The following is a 21,060-nucleotide window of genomic DNA, read 5'->3' on the forward strand; positions in this document are numbered from 1 at the left end:
TTGAGATATCTAAATGGAGATGTCCAGGAGGCATCTGGATATAAAGAGGAGTGGTTATAACACGAGATATAAATTTAGGAATCTTTATTGTAAAAGTAGCATTAAATACACAGGAATGTATGAGATCACTTACAAGCAGCCTCCTTTGTAGTATTTTAACTAAACAACTAAACTAATATTTAGAGCTAGCATTTAGCATAAATCAAGCAGGTGGCCATCTACATATTATGTTCTGAGGAATCCTTAGCTCCTGCCCCCAGTTTTTTCCATATGGAACCCTTACAATGGTATCTTAAATTCCCATACTAATTATTTTCCTTAGATTCAAAAAGAAGGGCAGATATTAGAGATTTAATTGTCAGCCACTGACACCTCATATTTCATAAATTCTCCCCTCCCCTGCCACTCTCTTGAAAATTGCAAGATCAAATACATTTTTCAGGCAGAGAAGGAAACTCTCCAGAACGGAAAATACAACAGAAAAGATGAGAACCTGAGAGGGCACTGTCCTAATCTGTGTGGCTTGAATGAAAATGTAAAAGTTTTCTCCACAATTTAGACACAATACAGGAGAAAAAACAACAGCATGTGCTAGCAGAAGGGAAGAGACAAGCATGATACGTTTGATTTTACTAAATGGGGCAGCGGTTAAAGTTAGAATTTAGTTTAAAAGATCCGTGTTCATATAAAACATTCCAGTCAACACAATGGTACTTAAACGGTACTTTAATTAGCCTACTGTTTGTTCTGTTTCAGTTAAGTTCACAATAAGCTGTGTTTTATAACTGCTATTTCCCCCACTATTGCTTGTTTTCCTAACTGTAGATTTCTCTTCTGTTCACTGCATGTTATTTCCTGTTTCATGCATGAATTTATTCCAGCCATCAATCGCACAATTTCACTTCCTTGAAAAAGGCTTCGCATCTGGTGACGAGCTCTATAGTCTGGAAATTCTCCCAGCTTCCATCCTGATTATGGTAAAGTCTTATCTATCTTGGCAATTTAATGAAATGCCTCTGCCACTAGTTTGTTCATTTCCAAAAATAAAGATGTGGGGAAACTGCTGAATTATACTTGTATGTGTTCAGATGATAAAATTAAAGCACTAGGTTTGTCAGATAGTAATAACCAGTTAATGGAAAAAAAGACATTGTATGAGAATTGCTAGAATTGATGCTATTTTTAGACTCCCATTTTTACTTACAGTCTTCCTTCTCTGTCTTACCTCTCTGCTACTTCATAATTTTACTTTTTATCATTGATCTCTTTACATTCAGTGCTAAGTAAAATGTTTAATTAGGCACACTTTACTCTCAAACCTTTCCAATCTTTCCTTTCAACATTGTTATTTCCCATATCAGACTCTCTATCCCCAGAAGACCAGTGCTCTCAAAATATGCCCAGACTTTTTCCTTGTTCCCCCTGCTCTCCTCACTACTAATAGTATCAATAGCAGTAGCAGCAACAACACTGTACTAAGCTCTTTTACACGTTATTTTATTAATCTTCATGACAACCTTAGGTCCTACTATTGTGTTTATTTTTACAGATCAGGAAACTATGGTTCCAAGAAATTAAATAACTCATCCAAACTCACACAGCTGGTGGGAAATGAAATAGACCTCTTGGGCTCTGGAATTGGGATTTGAATGCAAGTCCATCCATATCCAGAGCCTGAGCTTTGAACCGAGATGGCAAACAATGAGTAGCCAGTATAACGAAAGACAGGGCTCAAGTTGAAACCAAATGACTCTCTCCTGTATTATCTGGGGCAAGTAATGCAACCTCTTGTTCCTAGATTTCACCACATTCTATCTATGCCTGGTTGTCCTGCCTGAATTGTACCCTTTATCTGAGCCTACCCTTCGCTCTCCAACACCTAAAATTTACCTGTCTTAGACCTCCAAAGCTCTGCTTCCAGCTAACTGTCATTTAGAAAACTTTTTAGTAAATGAATACAGGAGTATTAGCCTTGTTAAAGATACATGTTTTATAGAGTAGCTTTCAAAACCACAAAACCTTAAATGAAAATGAAATTTTAGATACTGAAATGAATGAGTGAAAAACTTGGCGGTGAAGAGAAGTCTTCCTAGTATCCCTCAACTATGACATCATGTAGACCAGTGCTTCTTAAACTATTATACATAGGAACACCCGGGCACTTGTTAGAATGTAGATTCTGATTCAGTAGGCTGCAATGGAGCCTGAGATTCTACAGTTCCAGCAAGTGCCCAGGTGATACTGATGCTGCTGATCTCCAGACCAAACTTCTAAATCATCCATTCCTTTTAGAGTTAAGTCCATCTTCTTTAGTCTTTGATTCCGTTCCTGTTTTTCTTTGCTAAATAGCAAATATGGGAAACTGTAAGATCTGATTTTTAGTTTCCTCTTTGTTTGACCCAAGAGGATATCCCTTACTGTTTTGCAAGCTCTGCACTTATGAAGATGTATTATATTTAATTAAATATCTCTAGGTGTTTTAGGATTGCCCAAACCTGCGTGATTGTTTTTCCAGTTAAAATAAAAATAGTAATAAATTACTTTCTTAAAAAAACTAAAACTGTACTTTAAAAGAATCAGGAATAATACAAGGACAGAAAGAATATTGAGAATTAAGAACTCTACTTCCTTTTTTCAAACTTGTTATTATTCTCAAAAGGCTGGCCTATTGCAACATAAGGTCCAACCTGGCACTACAGACAAATGCTTTCTATGAAAGCCTTTTCCAGTTAACAAGAGTTACTCAAAAGAGGTAGCAGTACAGTAAATCATCATACCTATTCATAGTCAAAACAAAGACTACTAGTTCTTAAACTTTTCAGGGGTTGAGAAATGTGAAACAAGCTTTGTGGTCAAAATAAGCTTGCATCTTTTTTTGATAAAAAAATTATCTTTTAATAAACATGACTTTAAAAACTCATGAATTTTAAATTGAAGGTAGCTCATTTTACTTTTATTAATTTACAAATGAAAAATGCTTATTGGTATCACTCATATCAAAATAGATTGTTTTATTTATATCTTTTATCATATTCAAGAAAATTAAGGAATGCAAGATTGAAATCACTGTTTTGTAAGATTATTTTTAATGAAATTTTAAATAATAATTTTCTTTTTATTTTCTTTGTATTTAATTGGGAGGCTGCTGAATCAAAATATGTTTTTCTTTATAATCACTTTTTTAAAAATCTCCATATAGTTTCTAGTTCCTGGCCATTTAAGTATAGTCCAGGGAGTCTATTAGAACTGAAAATCTCAGGCCCACTTTAGAACTACTCAATGAGAATCCATATATTAAGAGGATTATCAGGTGATTCAAATACACATTTATGCTTTCTTAGATGAAATGGAACTCAGTGACAAATTTTAAAAGTAACAATCATAAAAGCATAATTGTATATTAAAAAAAGATGCTATAAACTTTTCTCAACACATCAGCATTGAGCATTTTCAACCCAAAGCAAGTACTCCTAAGGCAAAAATTATTGTAAAGGGCCACCAATCACTCAGCATTCCTTTACAATACTATTTACCATGTGACATTAAATTATATTTCTTGTTATTTTGGATATATCATATAACATGTATGACATGTATCAATATATCATAAATCAAAATATATTTTAAAGTCAATTCAAATATGTAATTATTTCAGAGCTTTAAAAGGACACTAAAGTAAAGGGTTAAACTGTAATAGGGAGACTACCATAACTTTCAGTACAGAAATAAGACTGAAATCACTGATTTTCATCTTTGAAATATATGAGAGATCAGAGGACTAAAATATATTTGTCACTGATTGTGACATAGTTGTTTCTTTTTTACCCTAGTCCTCATCTTGTAACATTACTGTTCTCTTTCTCTTTCTCCCTTGGTATGTGTCATCTTTCTATTTACTTGTTTTCCCTGCATATAACCTAATTCTTTCCTACCGTTATTACTAGCAAGCAATTCCTTTCCTATTTCTCTACATTTATTTTATCTTATTTATCTTTACATGCTATCCCTACTACCTGATCATTCTCTTTAAACAAGCTTATTTATTTGTTGCTCCACTCTAAATACATGCACACATTCACACTAGACTGGAAGCTCCATGTCTTGTTCACTGCAATAGTCCAGCACAGAACAGTGCCTGGCACATAGTAGGGCTTCAGTGTATATGTACTGAGTTAATAAACAGTATATCTTCATTTCAGATCAAATGTCTTTTCACTTTCATATCATTTATTTTGTTTGTGCTGCTTTTCACACTTCATCTTACAGTACAGTTTCTGGCCCAGGTATTTTAGACAACTACCATCTTCCTTACTCATGGCATATCCCTTAAGGTCACATTCATCATCAAATCTTCCAAAGACCTAGCATATCCCATTTGGGTACCAAAGACCTAGGTACCCAGTAGGATAACTAAATTAATTTAAAATTCCTAGAAAATGAAAAAACGAAAAACAAAAAGGGCCTCTAGATGCTAAAGCAAGCTGTTCCTAGATTTCAACTAAGAGTATTTTTAAGTCTAATTCTTATCATTTCAAGCTTTCCCTACATTCCTAAGAAAGTTTCAAGGCTACTTATCATTTCACTGTCACAAGGCAATTTTTAATGATATCAATCTACAATAACCTATGTTGTTTATTCAATCACTGCAAGGCACTGGGCTATGCCACTGGGTATTCAAAGGTGATTAAGACACTGTCCCTCCATCAAAAAGCTCCTAGTCTAATGGGGAAGGCTGACACTGACATAATAAGTGGAATGCAGTATAAAAGGTTCTACAGGTAAAGAATATATGATGCAGTGGAAGAACAGATGTCAACTTTCCGGGGGAGATAAAGAAGGCTTCTTGAAAGGACTGAGTTGGGCTTTTTATTTTTGGATTTTATTTCTAACTTAATTTTTTGACTGGTTAATGGCTCCACATGGTTCAAAATTTTAAAAGAATTAAAAGATAATACAAGCATTGACAACACCAAATGCTGGTTAGGATGTGGAGCAAAATCATCGCTGGCAGAAATGCAAAATGGTACAGCCATTCTAGGGGACAATTGGCAGTTTCTTACAAAACTAAACATATTCTTACCATACCATCCAGCAATCACAATCCTTAGTATTTACCCCAATGAACTGAAAACTAATATCCACACAAAAACCTGCACATGTATGTTTATAGCAGCGTTATTCATAAGTGCCAAAACTTGGAAGCAACCAAGATGTCCTTCAGTAGGTGAATGGGTAAACAAACTGTAGTACATCCAGATGATGGAATATTATTCCCCACTAAGAAGAAATAAACTATCAAGCCATGCAAAGACACAGGAGAAGCTTAAATGCATATTACTAAATGAGAGCTTATCTGAAAAGGCTACATACTATATGATTCCAACTATATGACATTCTGGAAAAGGCAAAATCATGGAGGCAGTGAAAAGATCAGTTGTTGCCAGGGGTTGGGACAGGAAAGGATGAATAGACAGAGTAGAAAGGATTTTTAGGGCAGTGAAACTATTCCATATCATAATATAATGTTGGATACATGTCATTACACATTTGTCAAAACCCATACAATGTACAACACTAAGTGTGCACACTCATGTAAACTATGGACTTTGGGTGATGATGATGTATCAGTGTAGCCTCACTAATTGTAACAAACGTACTTCTCAGTTCAGGATTTTGATAGTGGGTAATGCTGTCCTGTGTGATGGCAGTAGGTATGTGGGTACATGAGAACGCTATGTACTTTCTGTTCAATTTTGCTGTGAACCAAAAAGTTCTCTAAATTAAATCTATTTTTAAAAATGATAATACAGTGAAAAGTACTGTTCTCATCCTTGATCCCTGGCTGCTCAAGTCTCCTCTCCATAGGCACCAGGGTGCTTTCTAGTTTCCTGAGTGTATTAGCAGAGATTTTGAGGTATATGCAAACTATATCACATATCATACCTATAGATATGATTTCCCGCTTTTTTCCTCAAATGGTAGTGTATTACATACTCTGTTTGGCACATTACTTTTTGCCTTATTATAAAACTAACTTTTCATAGTTCTATTTTTTACATTTAAATCTTTGATGCATTTTTAATTTCTCATGATGCTAGGTAAAAAAGTAGAGCTCCAGTTTTTTTTCTTTCAGGTAACTACTGGGTAATTCAACACTATCTTATTTCCCCACACCATCACCACTGATACAATATGCTACTTTTTTTTATATTCTTTTTTCCTTCCATTTTTATTGAGATATAATTGACATACAGCACTGTGTAAGTTTAAGTTGTACAGCGTAATGATTTGACTTACATACATCATGAAATGATTACAACAATAAGTTCAGTGAACATCCATCATCTCATATAGATACAAAATAAAGAAAAAAATATTTTTTCCTTGTGTGATGAGCACTCTTAGGATTTCCTCTCTTAACAACTTTCATATATAACATACAGCAGTGTTCATTCATTATATTAATCATGTTGTACATTTCATCTCTAGTACTTATTTATCTTATAACTGGAAGTTTGAAGCTTTTGACCATCTTCATCCAATTACCCCACCCTATGGTAACCACAAATCTGATCTCTTTTTAAAAAGGAACCCTTTTACACTGTTGGTGGGAATGTAAATTGGTACAACCACTATGGAAAGCAGTATGGAGGTTCCTTAAAACACTAAAAATAGAGCTACCATATGATCCTGCAATCCCACTCCTGGGCATATATCTGGAGAAAACTATAATTCAAAGAAGATACATGCACCCCAATGTTCATTGCAGCACTATTTACAATAGCCAAGAAATGGAAGCAACGTAAATGTCCACTGACAGATAAATGGATAAAGAAGATATGGTATGTGTATGTATGTATATATATATATATATATATATATATATACATACACACATATATACATAATGGAATATTACTCAGTCATAAAAAAGAATGAAATAATGCTATATGCAGCAACATGGAGATTATCATACTAAGTGAATTAAGCCAGACAAAGACAAGTATCATATGATATCACTTATATGTGGGATCTAAAAAAAAATGATACAAATGAGCTTATATACAAAAGAGAAATAGACCCACAGACATAGAAAAGAAACTTATGGTTACCAAAGGGGAAAGGTAGAGGGGGAGGGATAAATTAGGAGTTTGGGATTAACATACATACACTACTGTATATATAATAGATAACCAACAAGGATCTATTGTATAGCACAGGCAACTATACTCAATATTTAGTAATACCCTATAAGGGAAAAGAATCTGAAAAAGAATACATATATATGTATATATATATATATGTGTGTGTGTTTATATATATACATATATGTGTATATATGTATATATGTATATATATAAACACACACACACACATATATATATACATATAGAACTGAATCACTTTGCTGTACACCTGAAACTAACACAACATTGTAAATCAACTGTACTTAAATTTTAAAAATCTGATCTCTTTTTCTATGAGTTTGTTATTCGTTTTCTGAAGTATAATTAATTGACCTACAACGACTATATTAGTTCCTGGTGCACAACATAGTGATTCAATACTTCTATACGTTTCAAAATGATCACCATGATGAGTCTAGTTACCATCTGTCACTATACAAAGATATTACACTATTACTGACTATATTTCCCATGCTGTACATTTCATTCTTGTGACTCAAACTGGAAGTTTGTATCTCTTAATTTGCCAGATGCTACTTTTGTCATATACTAAACTCTTGTGAGTCCATTTTTATGCTTTCTATTTTTCCATTGATTTTTCTGACTCTTCATATGCCAGGATCACACTGTTTTAATCTTATTGTAGCATTATAATATATTTTAACATCTTGTAGGTGAGTGCTTTTCACTACTCTTCCAGAGCTTTTCTAGCTATATTTTTCTACATTGATTTTAGAACATCTTGCCTAGTTTGGAAAAATCCTGTTGGTTAACAATTCTGTACTGTATAATTGAAAGTTGCTAAAAGTAGATTTTTTTTTTTTTTTTTTTGCGGTACGCGGGCCTCTCACTGTTTTGGCCTCTCCCATTGCGGAGCACAGGCTCCGGACGCGCAGGCTCAGTGGCCATGGCTCACGGGCCTAGCCGCTCCACGGCATGTGGGATCTTCCCGGACCGGGGCACGAACCCATGTCTCCTGTATCGGCAGGCAGACTCTCAACCACTGAGCCACCGGGGAAGCCCAAAGTAGATCTTAAATGTTCTCACTTCCAAAAAAAAGGTAACTGTGTGAGGTGATGGATGTGTTAACTAATCTTATTGTGGTAACCATCTCACAATGTATACATATATCATCACATTGTACACCTTAAACTTACACAGTGTATATGTCAATTATACCTCAATAAAGCTGGAAAAAGATCCTGTTGGGATTTTCTAATTTATATATTAAATTTATATACTAACTTAGGAAGTTACTTTTATATTGACTTAAGAAGAATTGATGACTTAATCGTTTTGAACCTTCCTTCCAAAGTTATGGTATGCCAGCCCACTTGTTCAAGTCTTTTATGTTTTTTGGTTATGTTTTTACATTTATTTTATACATTTCTTACATGTTTCCTGCTAAGTTTACTCCTAACATATTATCTTTTTTCTCTTTTATAAATGGAGTATTTTCTTCCATTATATTCTATATCAGTCATTTGTTTCTAGAAAACTATTCATTTCTGTGTATTAATTATAAATACAGCCACCTAGTTGAATTATTTCATTATTTGTAGTAGTCTTAAAATTTTGATTGCCATGATTTATTGGTTTACAATTATGTCTCCTATGATAGGGATAATTTTACTTACCCTTTTCAACTTTTAATTCTCATGTCAGAACGTTTTGGCTAGATGGCCAAGATGGTAGAGTAGGAAGACCCTGAGCTCACCTCCTCTCATGGGCACACCAAAACTAGAACTATTTACAGAGCAACTATTGATGAGAAAGACCAGAATCTAGCACAAAAGATCTTCTACAACTAAAGATACGAAGAAGGAACCACAAGGAGATGGGTAGGAAGGCTAGAGATGTGATATAGTCAAGACCCATACCCCTGGGTGGGCGACCGACAAATGGGAAGATTATTACAATTGCAGAGGTTCTCTCCAGGGAGCAAGGGGTTCGAGTCCCACATCAGGTTCCCCAGCCCGGGGATCCTGCACTGAGAAGACAAGCCCCCAAAATGTTTGGCTTTGAAGGCAGTGAGGCTTACTTTCAGGAGAGCCAGAGGGCTGTGAGAAATAGAGACTCCACTCTTAAAGGGCACACACAGAATCTCACACAGTCCAAGACCCAGAGCAGAAGCAGTAATTTGAAAGGAGGTTGGGCCAGACCCACCTGCTGATCCTGTAGAGTCTCCCAGAGAGGCAGCAGGCAACTGGAGCTACCCCTGGTGGCAGCCGTTCTGGGGCACTCCGTTTGGCCAGGAGGACACTGGTGCTGGCAAGTGCCATTCTGGAATCCTCCCTCTAGCTTACCAAAACTGGGACCCAGCCCCACGCACCAGCCTGTGAGCACCAGTACTGGGACGCCTCAGGCCACACAGCTAGCTTAGCAGGAACAAAGCCCCACCCACCAGTAGGCAGGCTGCCTTAAGGAACCCTTGAGTACCCAGCCACCCTGGGACACACCTTGTCCATCAGAGGGCTCAGGACCCAAACCCACACACAAGTGCACCGGGACTAACCCCAGGACCCCAAGGTCCCTACAGCCAGAGACCACAGGACTTGGCTCCACCTACCAGAGGGCCAGCATCAGCCCCAGGACCAGCATCACACAACAGTGGGCATTAGCCCCAGAAACCCCTGGGCCTCAGCTCTGTTCACCAGCAGGTTAACACCAGCTCCAAGACAGCTTGGACCCCTCAACCAGCTGCCCTGCGATCTAGCCCCACTCACCAGTGAGCCAGACCAGCTATAGGACATCCCAGAACCCACAGGCAACCATTTCAGGAACTGACCCCACCCACCAGCATGCCGACACTAGATCCAGGAACCCTGGCCCCGCAACCAGTTACTCCAGAACCAGGTTCCACCCACCAGTGGGATAGCACTAGCCCTGGGACCCCCCTGGGGCTCTGCAGCCAGCCACCTCAGGACTCAGCCCACCACCCAGTAGCCGGCAGCTCCATACACGTCAGGACCCGGCAACCAACCAGACCAGGGGCCTGCCATGCCTACAAGAGACGGGCATTTACTCCAAAAGCCAAGTCTACTGCAGAATATAAAAATATACATGTATAAGAAAACATGCAGCTCAGGAAGCTATAAAGCATTTGGTTGTGATTTCTTAATGCCTATGAGCTTCTTTAAAATCCTCTGCCCTAGGGGCTTCCCTGGTGGCGCAGTGGTTGAGAGTCCGCCTGCCGATGCAGGGGACGCGGGTTCGTGCCCCGTCCACGAGGATCCCACATGCCGCGGAGCAACTGGGCCCGTGAGCCATGGCCGCTGAGCCTGCGCGTCCGGAGCCTGTGCTCCGCAACGGGAGAGGCCACAGCAGTGAGAAGCCCACGTACCGCAAAAAAAAAAAAAAAAAAATCCTCTGCCCTAGGCTGGTTTCTCTAAAATCGGAGCCTGAGACAGGGATTGGGATGTATGCCAATTACTGAGGGAGCACTCTTCAAGAAAAACTTAGTAAGGAAGAGAGTTAAGCAGGATTCAGGAAAAGAAAGAGCTGAAGAAGGATGTAGTCTCAGGTAAAGTCCAGCTATGGCCTGCTCTACAGAGATCCTCTGAAGAATTTTCACCCCTTAATATGAGAGTGGGCATTTTACAGCCCCTTTGCAGTCAATTATTGAGGAGGGGTGCATAGCTTTCCTGGCAAGGCAGCTCCCATCAGCTGAGGGCAATTCTTTGTAAAAGGGGGTGTAGCTATAAGCCTTTAGCAGTCAACAGTAAAGGCAGCTGGAGGGGGTGAAGGAGGGTGAGCAAGACACCAAAACAGCATTAACTATGTCCTATGGTAATACTCTTTCTATCAAAATGCTGACAGCATAAGAAGGTATCATTGTGTTGCAACACTTGAAAAACATGAAGCCAAAAGTATTAGCTTTGCAGTGAAATCCTTTGCCTTTTTTATGTTTTCCATTTTCTCAAGTTTCTTATAGTTGGAACTCAGACTGTGAATGAATAGAATCAGTTAACAGGTTAACATTTACTAAGCACCTATCATGTGGCTCACATTATGCTAAGTGCTGTTAAGAATAAGAAATGAGAGATAGGGATTCTGTCCTAGGTCTATCTTCAGGAAGAAGACAAGATTTACAAACACTAAAAAAATGATCAGGGCTTCCCTGGTGGTGCAGTGGTTAAGAATCCGCCTGCCAATCTTCCCGGACATGAGTTCGAGCCCTGGTCCAGGAAGATCCCACATGCTGCAGAGCAACTAAGCCCATGCACCACAACTACTGAAGCCCGCATGTCACAACTACTGAAGCCCGCGCGCCTAGAGCCCGTGCTCCGCAACAAGAGAAGCCACCGCAATGAGAAACTCACGCACCACAAAAAAGAGTAGCCCCCGCTCGCCACAACTAGAGAAAGCCCGCACACAGCAATGAAGACCCAATGCGGCCAAAAATAAATTAATTTTAAAAAATGATCAGACATGATAGCATTAGAACAAGTGTATAATACTGGGGATTTCAGAGGAGAGTCTTAGAATTAAGTTCCAGTAAAATATAAGCTTGCGTAATGGTGATTAATATCTTTGCTCATTTTTTGAGGGTGGTTTGAAATATTTTCCACCAACACTAAGGGAAGTTGAAGGAAATAACAATGGTAAATTGTTCTAAATAACATAAGGGCAAGGACTAAAAGAAATACCAACTATACTGTGTTGTTATTGGGTAGATTCCATTATGCAGAGATGGGAAGGGAAAACCACAGAGTCATTTGCCTACACATTCCCCTCCCTAGTGCAAGTGGATATTGTTCTGTACCCCGTGGCAGGATTAGAAATACCGCCAGGGAACAAGTACACAAAGTTGCTATGGAAACCAGAATGCTTCAGCTCAGAGTTATTTACAGAGAACTTCCAGGATGATTGCATTCAATAAAATCAACTCTGTTTTGCTTCACTCTGTGCCAGTGCATCCCAATTCAAATATCTAGTTCTAAGGGTCCTTCCATCAGCTGTACTTGGATGAATATGCATTCAAGTATCAATGGATGGTGGTCACATTACAAAGTATAATTTATGTGTGGCAGTTTTGTATTACATGCTTGACGCTGGTTCACACTTGCCTCAACCATTGTCAAGTTTTCTGGTTTCCATAATAAAGCAACAGGTGGCTGTTGACTAATGCCACTGGCAGAGAAACATTTCCTCCAATGTAGCTGCTGTCAGCTTCACCGGATACTGTGGTACTGCGGGACTTCTCTCTCCACGTTCTCTCAACTCGCCTTTGAGGCTAGACAGTGACAGCTGCCTCTGGCCATCATTTTTGTCCTTAACTGTGAACTGGATTCTCCCAGCTATCCAATAGGATCTTTGAAAACAGCTTCTTTCTTTCTTTTTTTGACAAAATGAGGATTTTCATGGCTTTTGAGGGATCTTTTGAACCATTTGATATTTCAGCAGATGAAACTGTGGAGGCTGTCAAGCTGATGATAAAGGTACATACTTTGTCCCTGAGCCACTAAGATGTGCATTAATTTTAACTATGCAGTGAAGTTTAAACTGTACTGGGGTAGAGATACTATTGGGTGCATTTTCAGCAAACGGGACTAAAACTATTTGAAAATATCATTGTTTGCTTACATAATCATTTGTTAGAAGATATTAACTCTGGAGGTGTTTGTTAGACAGGAAAATTCTCAGGGGAAAATGTGTTTAGCTTATCTTTATGATATTTGTAGATTGTGTATTGGCCAGATAGTATTACTGAAATTCTTCACAAAAGGAGAAAAACAAGACACTAACTCTAGGCCAGGTAAGTGGAGCATACAGTTGTCAGATAGATGGCCTGTGTGGTGAGCAAGGAACTATAAAGAACCAAAGGATTTTGGAGGTGGAGAGGACTTCTGGGCTACAGCCTCATTTTGCCTCCAAGGAAAACTGAAGCTCAGATAGATTGACCATTTAACCTAGGATCACAGAGCCAGAATAAAAAATAATTTGGGTGCAGTACTTTTCTTACAAATTTCTTATAAATACTCACTATAAAATGGAAAATTAAGACAAATATTTAGGAACTGACCATCAAATGGTATTTAACTTGGAGATGATTTATTCCCATTTACTAAGGAGCATTTACTGAATCATAGTTACATGATATATAGTAAATTACTATGATCCCTAAAATCTAGATCTTCTAACACAGAATCTCTTAATCTTTATGTATCATGGATCCCTTTGGCAGTCTGGTGAAGCCTATGGACTCCTTCTCAGAATGTCTTTAAATGCATAAAATAAAATACATACCCCCAAAAAGAAAACCAGTTATACTGAAATACAATTTAAAAAACAAATTGTGATATTGTGACCTGTGGGTTTCCTTATTAACACATTAACAAGTGTTTGCAGTGTATCTCATAACTATTACAATTTCAAAGGAGATCAGTATAAATAATATTTTGTATCTGCAACAACAATGATGGGATATGAAAATATCTGTGATTTCTGTTGGTGACAAAGTCACAGGAACAGTCAATTACTGCTACTTTAGCTTGTTGTCTATATACATAAGAAAAATCCCAATTTTATTTGAAGTTAATAAAAAACAAATGTAGTTTTTTGCCACCTAAGTTCTAACCATCAATTTTTGGGGATGTCTAAAGACTTCAGATTAAGAACCCCTGTCTAATACTTCCTCCTTCTGTCCCAATTTTATAATACTCAGTGGAAAATGTAAAAGATAAGAGATTACATTGCTGGTCTAGTAATGTAGAGATATGCTGTTTTCATAACATGCTATTGATTTTTAAGGATTATTTCCACATTCCTCTCTCTGAAGATGAACAAGGCAGGAGGTGTCTGGAGCTGATGTATGCTGGAGCAGCCCTAAAGGGCAGCTGGAGTCTTACTGATGTTGGAATATCTTTTTGTTCAACTCTCAAATGCTTTGTTAAGGTATGACAGATGATCAGAGTAACAATTTGTCCAAGATGTCTACCTCATTTCAGATAAAGTTATGAATAATTCAACCAAAGTAGTTCACAACGTAGGAAGAGCTTTTCTCTTCTTGCCTTCCCCTCTCTTCCACTTTCATAACTAGACTTAGGCACAATTTGTGCTGTAAGGGGAAATAAGGCATGGAGACTGGATAGAGCTCCCTTTGTTTACTCTTTCTCTCCCTCTCCTCCTCTATCCCCCTTGTTACCTGCCCCAAAACAGTCATCGCAGAGCAACCCATAAACCAATATAAGATCAAGGCCAAGGGGCTGATCTGGAATACTGATGTGGGAGAAAGAAGATTAGGTCACTTCCATGGCCTTACAATGGATTACGGGAATGAGGAAAGGGAAGAAATTCTCAGTAACAATAAGAATGAAATGGCAGGATCTACATTCAAATCCAACAACGCAGCCATTCATGAATTACGTGTACGTATAACAGAGACAGTATTTTCCATTTATACTGTCTTTAATCAGTGGTGCTTAATTTGGGATCCATGGCTGGCTTTAAGAACAAAACCCTAAAACTGCAAAATATGCAAAATTATGTACCTGGAGACTTTCTGGGTGAAGGATCCTTAACTTTTGACAATTTCTCAAAGAGACAGGTAGCCTAAAGAGTATTAAGAGCTGCTCTCTAGGATAGAAATAGTATTCAGTACTGGTTCTCTACCCCATATGAAAACATGAGCCTCAAGGAACTTAGTATAGTACGTATTTTCTGCTAAATGGGGCACTTATTTTCGCACAGTTAGCATTAAAAAAAGTTTATGGTAGCTAAAGCTAACTCTTTTTCTTTTCATATATTTTACTGATTGACTAAGTGGGAAGTCTATTTTTTAAAGGAATTTTCTAAAATATTTATTATTAAGTAGTAAAGATAAGTCACAGAAAAAAAAACATTGTATGATCCCATTTATGTAAATAAAAAGGCCATATTTTATACATGTCTTTAATGTCTTATAAGCATTTGTTCATGTATTTATTTTTTAATCTTTTTATTATGCTTTTTTAGATAAATTTTTAAAGTTTATTTTTTATTGGGGTAACATGGTTTATAACATTACATTACATATCTTTCATGTGTACAGTATTATATTTCTACTTCTTTATACTCTACAGCATGCTCACCACTAGAAATTTAGTTTCCAACCATCTCCATACAGTTGATCCCCTTTACCCATCTCGTCCTCCTCCCACCACCCCTTCCCCTCTGCTAACCACTACTCTGTTCTCTATATCTATGTTTTGGTTTGTTCAATTTTTTGTGTTAGTTTACTTGTTTTTTACATTCCACGTATGAATGAAATCATATGGTATTTGTCTTTTTCTGTCTAACTTATTTCACTTAGCATAAATTCCTCTAGGTTCATCATGTTGTCGCAAATGGCAAGATTTAATCATTTTTAAGGCTGAGTAGTTCCGTTGTATATATATATATACGTTGTGTGTGTATATATACATACACATACACATCACATCTTCTTTATCCATTTGTTCATTGATGGGCATTTATGTTGTTTCCATATCTTGGCTATGGTAAATGATGCTGCAGTGAACATAGGAGTGCATATATCTTTTTGAAGTACTGTTTTGCTCTGTGGAATCTTTTTAGTTTGTTGTAGTACCATTTGTTTTCCTTTTGTTTCCCTTGCCTGAGGAGACATATCTAGAAAGATATTGCTAAGACCAATGTCAAAATGCATACTGCCTATCTTCTCTTCTATTGCATTTTATGGTTTCAGGTCTTACATTTAAGTCTTTAATCTATTTTGAGTTGATTTTTGTGTATGGTATGAGATATTGATCTAGTGTCTTTCCTTTTTCTTTCTTTTTTTTAATGTGGCTATCCAGTTTTCTCAGCAACATTTATTGAAGAGACTATCCTTTCTCCATTGTATGTTCTTTGATCCTTTGTTGTAAGTTAATTTTCCATATATGTGTGGGTTTATTTTGGAGCTCTCAATTCTGTTCCATTAATCTATATATCTTGTTCTGCCCATACCATGCCATTTTTATTACTATGGCTTTGTAATATAGTTTGAAATCAGAGCATGTGATACCTTCAGCTTTGTTCTTTTTTCTCAAAATTGCTTTGGCTATTCAGGGTCTTCTGTGGTTCCATATAAATTTTAGGATTTTTTTATTCTATTTCTGTGAAAAATGTCCTCGGGATCTTGATAAGTATTGCACTGAATCTGTAGATTGTTTTTGTTATTATGGACATTTTAACAATGTTGCTTCTTACAGTCAATGAGCATGGCATATCTTTCCATTTCTTTGTGTCTTCTTCAGTTTCATTCAACAATGTCTTATAGTTTTCAGTGTACAGGTCTTTCACCTCCTTGGTTAAATTTATTCCTAGGTATTTTATTCTTTGTGTTGTGATTGTAAATGGGATTGTTTTCTTAATTTCTCTTTCTGCTACCTCATTGTTACCATCTAGAAATGCAACAGATTTTTGAAGGTTGATTTTGTACCCTGCAACTTTGTTTATTATTTCTAATAGTTTTTTGGTGGGGTCTTTTCTCCATATAAAATCATGTCATCCATAAATAGTGACAGCTTTACATCTTCCTTTCCAATTTGAATGCCTTTCCTTTCTTTTTCTTGCTTAATTGCTCTGGCTGGAACTTCCCAAAATGTTGAATAAGAGTGGCAAGCGTGGGCATCCTTGTCTTGTTCCTGATTTTAGAGGTATTATTTTTAGGTTCTTGAAAAATGTCTAGTTATCAAAAAAGGAAATAAAAACAATTCTAATTTCTTCTGCTTTTCTCTCTCTGATACTCAGAAAATTGTAGTATAATACTTTTTTAAGCAGACCTAAATTCTATGTCATTTCTTAAATGTCTCATGCCTTTAAATATGTATATACATACTGTGTTTTTGTTACTGTACAGTATAAACCTCTAAAATTTCCTGGAATCCTCCAACTAATAATGATGTTCAAGACTTTTTTGTTGCTTGCTTACTTGGAGATGGTGGCATAAGATCAATACTAATATTTGGCTTTTTTTGTTTATTTGGGTTTTTTTAATTAATAGTAATCTTTATTTATTTATTTATTTTTATATTTATTTTTGGCTGTGTTGGATCTTCATTTCTGTGCAAGGGCTTTCTCTAGTTGCGGCAAGCGGGGGCCACTCTTCATCATAGTGTATGGGCATCCTCACTATCGTGGCCTCTCTTGTTGTGGAGCACAGGCTCCAGATGCGCAGGCTCAGTAGTTGTGGCTCACGGGCCTAGTTGCTCCACGGCATGTGGGATCTTCCCAGACCAGGGCTCGAACCCATGTCCCCTGCATTAGCAGGCAGATTCTCAACCACTGCACCACCAGGGAAGCCCCAATACTAATACTTGAAATACCTAGAGGAATCTAATTGAGCCATAGCTATTCAGGGATGTAGACAAAGTGTGTTAAGAGTATGAATAGAATACTTTTACTCAACTAAGCACTGACTTTATTTTATTATTTTAAAAAAATTTTATTTTTTTTGAGCAGGTAGTACAGTCACATGGTGCTCAATTCCAGTGGTACAGCAGGACACACAGTAAAAAGTCTCTCTCCTACCTCTGGCCCCCAATTTTCCTCCCCAAAGTAACCTGTGTTCATAGTTTTACTTACAAAAATATTTCATAACTTCTGCCAATTAAGCATCATCTGTCACAGTGATGCAAGCTGCCTTTGCACTGAACTCTAACCTTTCCCTGGAGTTCTAAACTGCTAATGACAAGAAGAGAATGTAGAGGTAAAAGACTATTCCAGAAAGCCCAGGCAGAATATAATTATGAGTCACAGGGCTGGCCAACATGAAGGGTTTAATTAAAAACTCTCAAGTTCCATGGAATTTTTACTGATCTTCATCTTCACCTTCTCTGGCAGAATCACATTTAGTGAATTTCTTATCACTAGTTTTGGGAAGGAAAACAATATCTTGAATCTGAAGGAAGAGAATTACCTGCAAAGCCATAAATACTGGTTTCCATCCTAACTCAGTTCCTGTTAAATTAGATGATATAACAGGCCTATTTCAAAAGTCCACACTATTCACTGTTTATGTATGATAATGTCCAAACTGGGTTTGTAACAACAAAAATACTTTATGAAAATGTCCTTTGCTTCAAAGAATGAAGTCATATCAACTCTATACTGTTTGATCTATCTTAGGTAACCAAAGACTGCCTTCCAAGTCATATTATTGCTTTATTGCATAATTAGATGCATACAAACTTAAGTAGTACTTTCCTATCTAACTATGTTACTTCATGCAATTAGTTCCATTTTCTGAGAATCTAGGAAAGCTAGAGTCTCAATTTATTTTGGTACAAGTTAGAAATAGCATGATATAAACCAAAAACTTGGCAAGTAAGCAATTTTTTCTTTTTAAAAAGATGTAAGTAGATACCATGTGTCATGAAATCAATCCAGACTATTTGGTTTCTTAATTGCACTTATATTTTTGTATGGATTACAAGGTTTTGCTTGTGTGAAAAGCGGGAAAGACGTTAGATAAATGGAGGTGTTCTATTCTAAATAGTCAATAGATTTTCCAGTTTCTCTGCTAATTACACTTTCTCCTTTAATGGTAATGTAGACACATTTGGAAAAGTGAATGGGGGATGACATAAGATAGTAGGGAAAGAACATTGCCTTAATTTTTCTTTCTTTGGAAAAGAACTCCTACAGAAACCACAAGAAATATTTTCTCTGGCATGTATCTCCATGTTCTATTTGCACAGGTTTCAGCCCTGCCCATTCATTGCTGATGCTGTTGCAGTGTTCCTGTAAACCACACATGAGGCATTGCAAAGGCCTGGGTCACTGTGTGGCATGCAGAGGTGCTATCGCCATTTACCCCCTTCATTCTAACCTGTGTAATTGTGGAAACTATTGCTTGAGTTTTGTTCATTGTTGTCACCAGTGCATAGAATAATACCTGGCACACAGTAGGCTCTCTATAAATATGTGTTGAGTAAATGAGTTGATGAAGGCTTGAGGGATAAAGTATGAAAATAAACAAGAAGGTATATGATTGTTGCGAGAAACGTCATAGGTATTGAGATGCATTTCAGGGTTTGGGTTCCCTCCCTTGCTGTGACATCTCTCCTCCCCTTCTACCTTCAAGGCAAAGTGCTCCAGTCTTAGTGCTTTTCCCTATCCAGCACCAGGGTTCTTAGGCTGCAAGCAGCAGAAAGGAACCTGGACAATTAAAGAGGAAAGCAAACATATAAGAAAGGCTATTGCGTAGTTCACAGTCTTGACAGGAAGATTAGAGAATTGGGCTCACAGATTATGCAGCCAGAAATAATTTCTAAATCATGACCCACAACTAGTCCAGGAAGGCCCCCGCTGCAGCCGCCCTAGAGCCCTCCAAGCAGGCACTGGACGCAGCTCCCAGCCCTGTTGCCAGGCCAGCAGTGCTTCAGATCTGCCACTGCCAGGGAAGAGTCCCTGTGTCTGCTGCTTCTCTGCCTTCCTGGCTCCGAATTCAAAGTGGAGGTGGATGGGGAGGCTTGACTGGGCAGCACCCTGGTCACACATCTGGGTCGCACAGCAAAGGGGGCTGAGAAGCAACCATCTGGCAGGTTGTGTCTTCTAAAGTGTGAGGAAGACTCAGTCTCCCTAACACTGTTTTTTTTTTTTTTTTTCACCACACTGCATGGCTTATGGGATCTCACCAGGGATTGAACCCGGGCCACAGCAGTGAAAGCCCAAAATCCTAACCACTAGGCCACCAGGGAACTCCCTCCCTAACACTCTTTATGGCTTCCCTGCCTCATTCTATCACAATACTTCCACCAACCAAGGGCTGTAGTTAAAACTTAGTCAATTCTTTCTGGCATCCTTGGAAAGTTGTTTTATGGTGAAAGAGTACGTTATTTGTGGCACCACTGAGTAGATGTCTATCAGACAAATTGGAGAAGTTTGAACAATACTAGTAGGTCTAAAACTGATTCAAAATCATATACATTTTAGCTTTCAAAAGGCACTTTTAAAACACCAAAATCTAGGGATGTCCCTGGTGGTGCAGTGGTTAAGAATCCACTTGCCAATGAGGACACGGGTTCGAACCCTGGTCCGGGAAGATCCCACATGCTGCAGAACTAAGCCCGCGAGCCACAACTACTGAGCTTGTGCTCTAGAGCCCACGAGCCACAACTACTGAGCCCACATGCCACAACAACTGAAGCCGGTGTGCCTACAGCCCGTGCTCCGCAACAGAAGTCAACGCAATGAGAAGCCCACGCACCACAGTAAAGAGTAGCCCCCACTCGCCGCAACTAAAGAAAGCCTGCACACAGCACTGAAGACCCAACGCAGCAAAATAAATAAATAAATAAATTTATAAAAAAATAAAACACCAAAATCTATGAGACGCATATGTGAACTTAGATTTTAAACACAATTTAAATACAAAACATGTATAAACATGCTCCTTAAAATGTATAATTTACAAATAAAAACATGTTTCTAAATAAAATGGCTATTTTTTCCTAAACTTAAAGCCTTAAAGAATAGTATATAAAGAATTTGGTGGAGAATTCCCTGGCAGTCCAGTGGTTAGGACTCCATGCTCTTACTGCTGAGGGCCAGGGTTCAATCCCTGGTCAGAATCTGTGGGGAGCTAAGATCCTGCAAGTCATGAGGCGTGGCCGGGGGTGAAAAAAAAATTTGTCGAGGAAAGTTGTTTCAATTCACTGTCCTAGACTCCAAGTATAACTTCTCCAGAAGGACAATCATACAAAAGGAGAAGTTCATGAGGCTAAGATGTTTATGAAGACATCTCAACTTGCAGTTTAACAAAAACAAACATTATTTCCCCTTTTGGTCTACCCTGGAACAGTTGGGGCATGTTTCTGCTTATTTGGTGCAGCAACTCCAAAATAGCAAAATATATTAAAAAAAAAAAAAAAAAAGAGGAACCAAGGTG

General features: G+C 37.8%; 2 protein-coding genes across 2 annotated transcripts in view; one reads left to right on the plus strand and one right to left on the minus strand.

Annotated features, from left to right (window-relative positions):
- The window catches only part of RNF13 (ring finger protein 13), a 166,934-nt gene that overhangs the window by 145,272 nt on the left and 602 nt on the right, over nucleotides 1–21,060 (minus strand). The window lies entirely within an intron of this gene.
- The window catches only part of ANKUB1 (ankyrin repeat and ubiquitin domain containing 1), a 34,036-nt gene continuing 24,425 nt past the window's right edge, over nucleotides 11,450–21,060 (plus strand). The window contains exons 1-2 of the mRNA XM_022582495.3: nucleotides 11,450–12,628; nucleotides 13,941–14,084. Coding sequence (XP_022438203.3) covers nucleotides 12,539–12,628; nucleotides 13,941–14,084 — 234 coding nt within the window. The 5' untranslated portion in view covers nucleotides 11,450–12,538. The remainder of the gene's footprint in view (nucleotides 12,629–13,940; nucleotides 14,085–21,060) is intronic.

This window comes from Delphinapterus leucas, chromosome 4, assembly GCF_059928025.1.
Source record: "Delphinapterus leucas isolate spDelLeu-1000000601 "Yukka" chromosome 4, BTC_Dleu_Yukka2, whole genome shotgun sequence".
NCBI classification, from domain to species: Eukaryota; Metazoa; Chordata; class Mammalia; order Artiodactyla; family Monodontidae; genus Delphinapterus; species Delphinapterus leucas.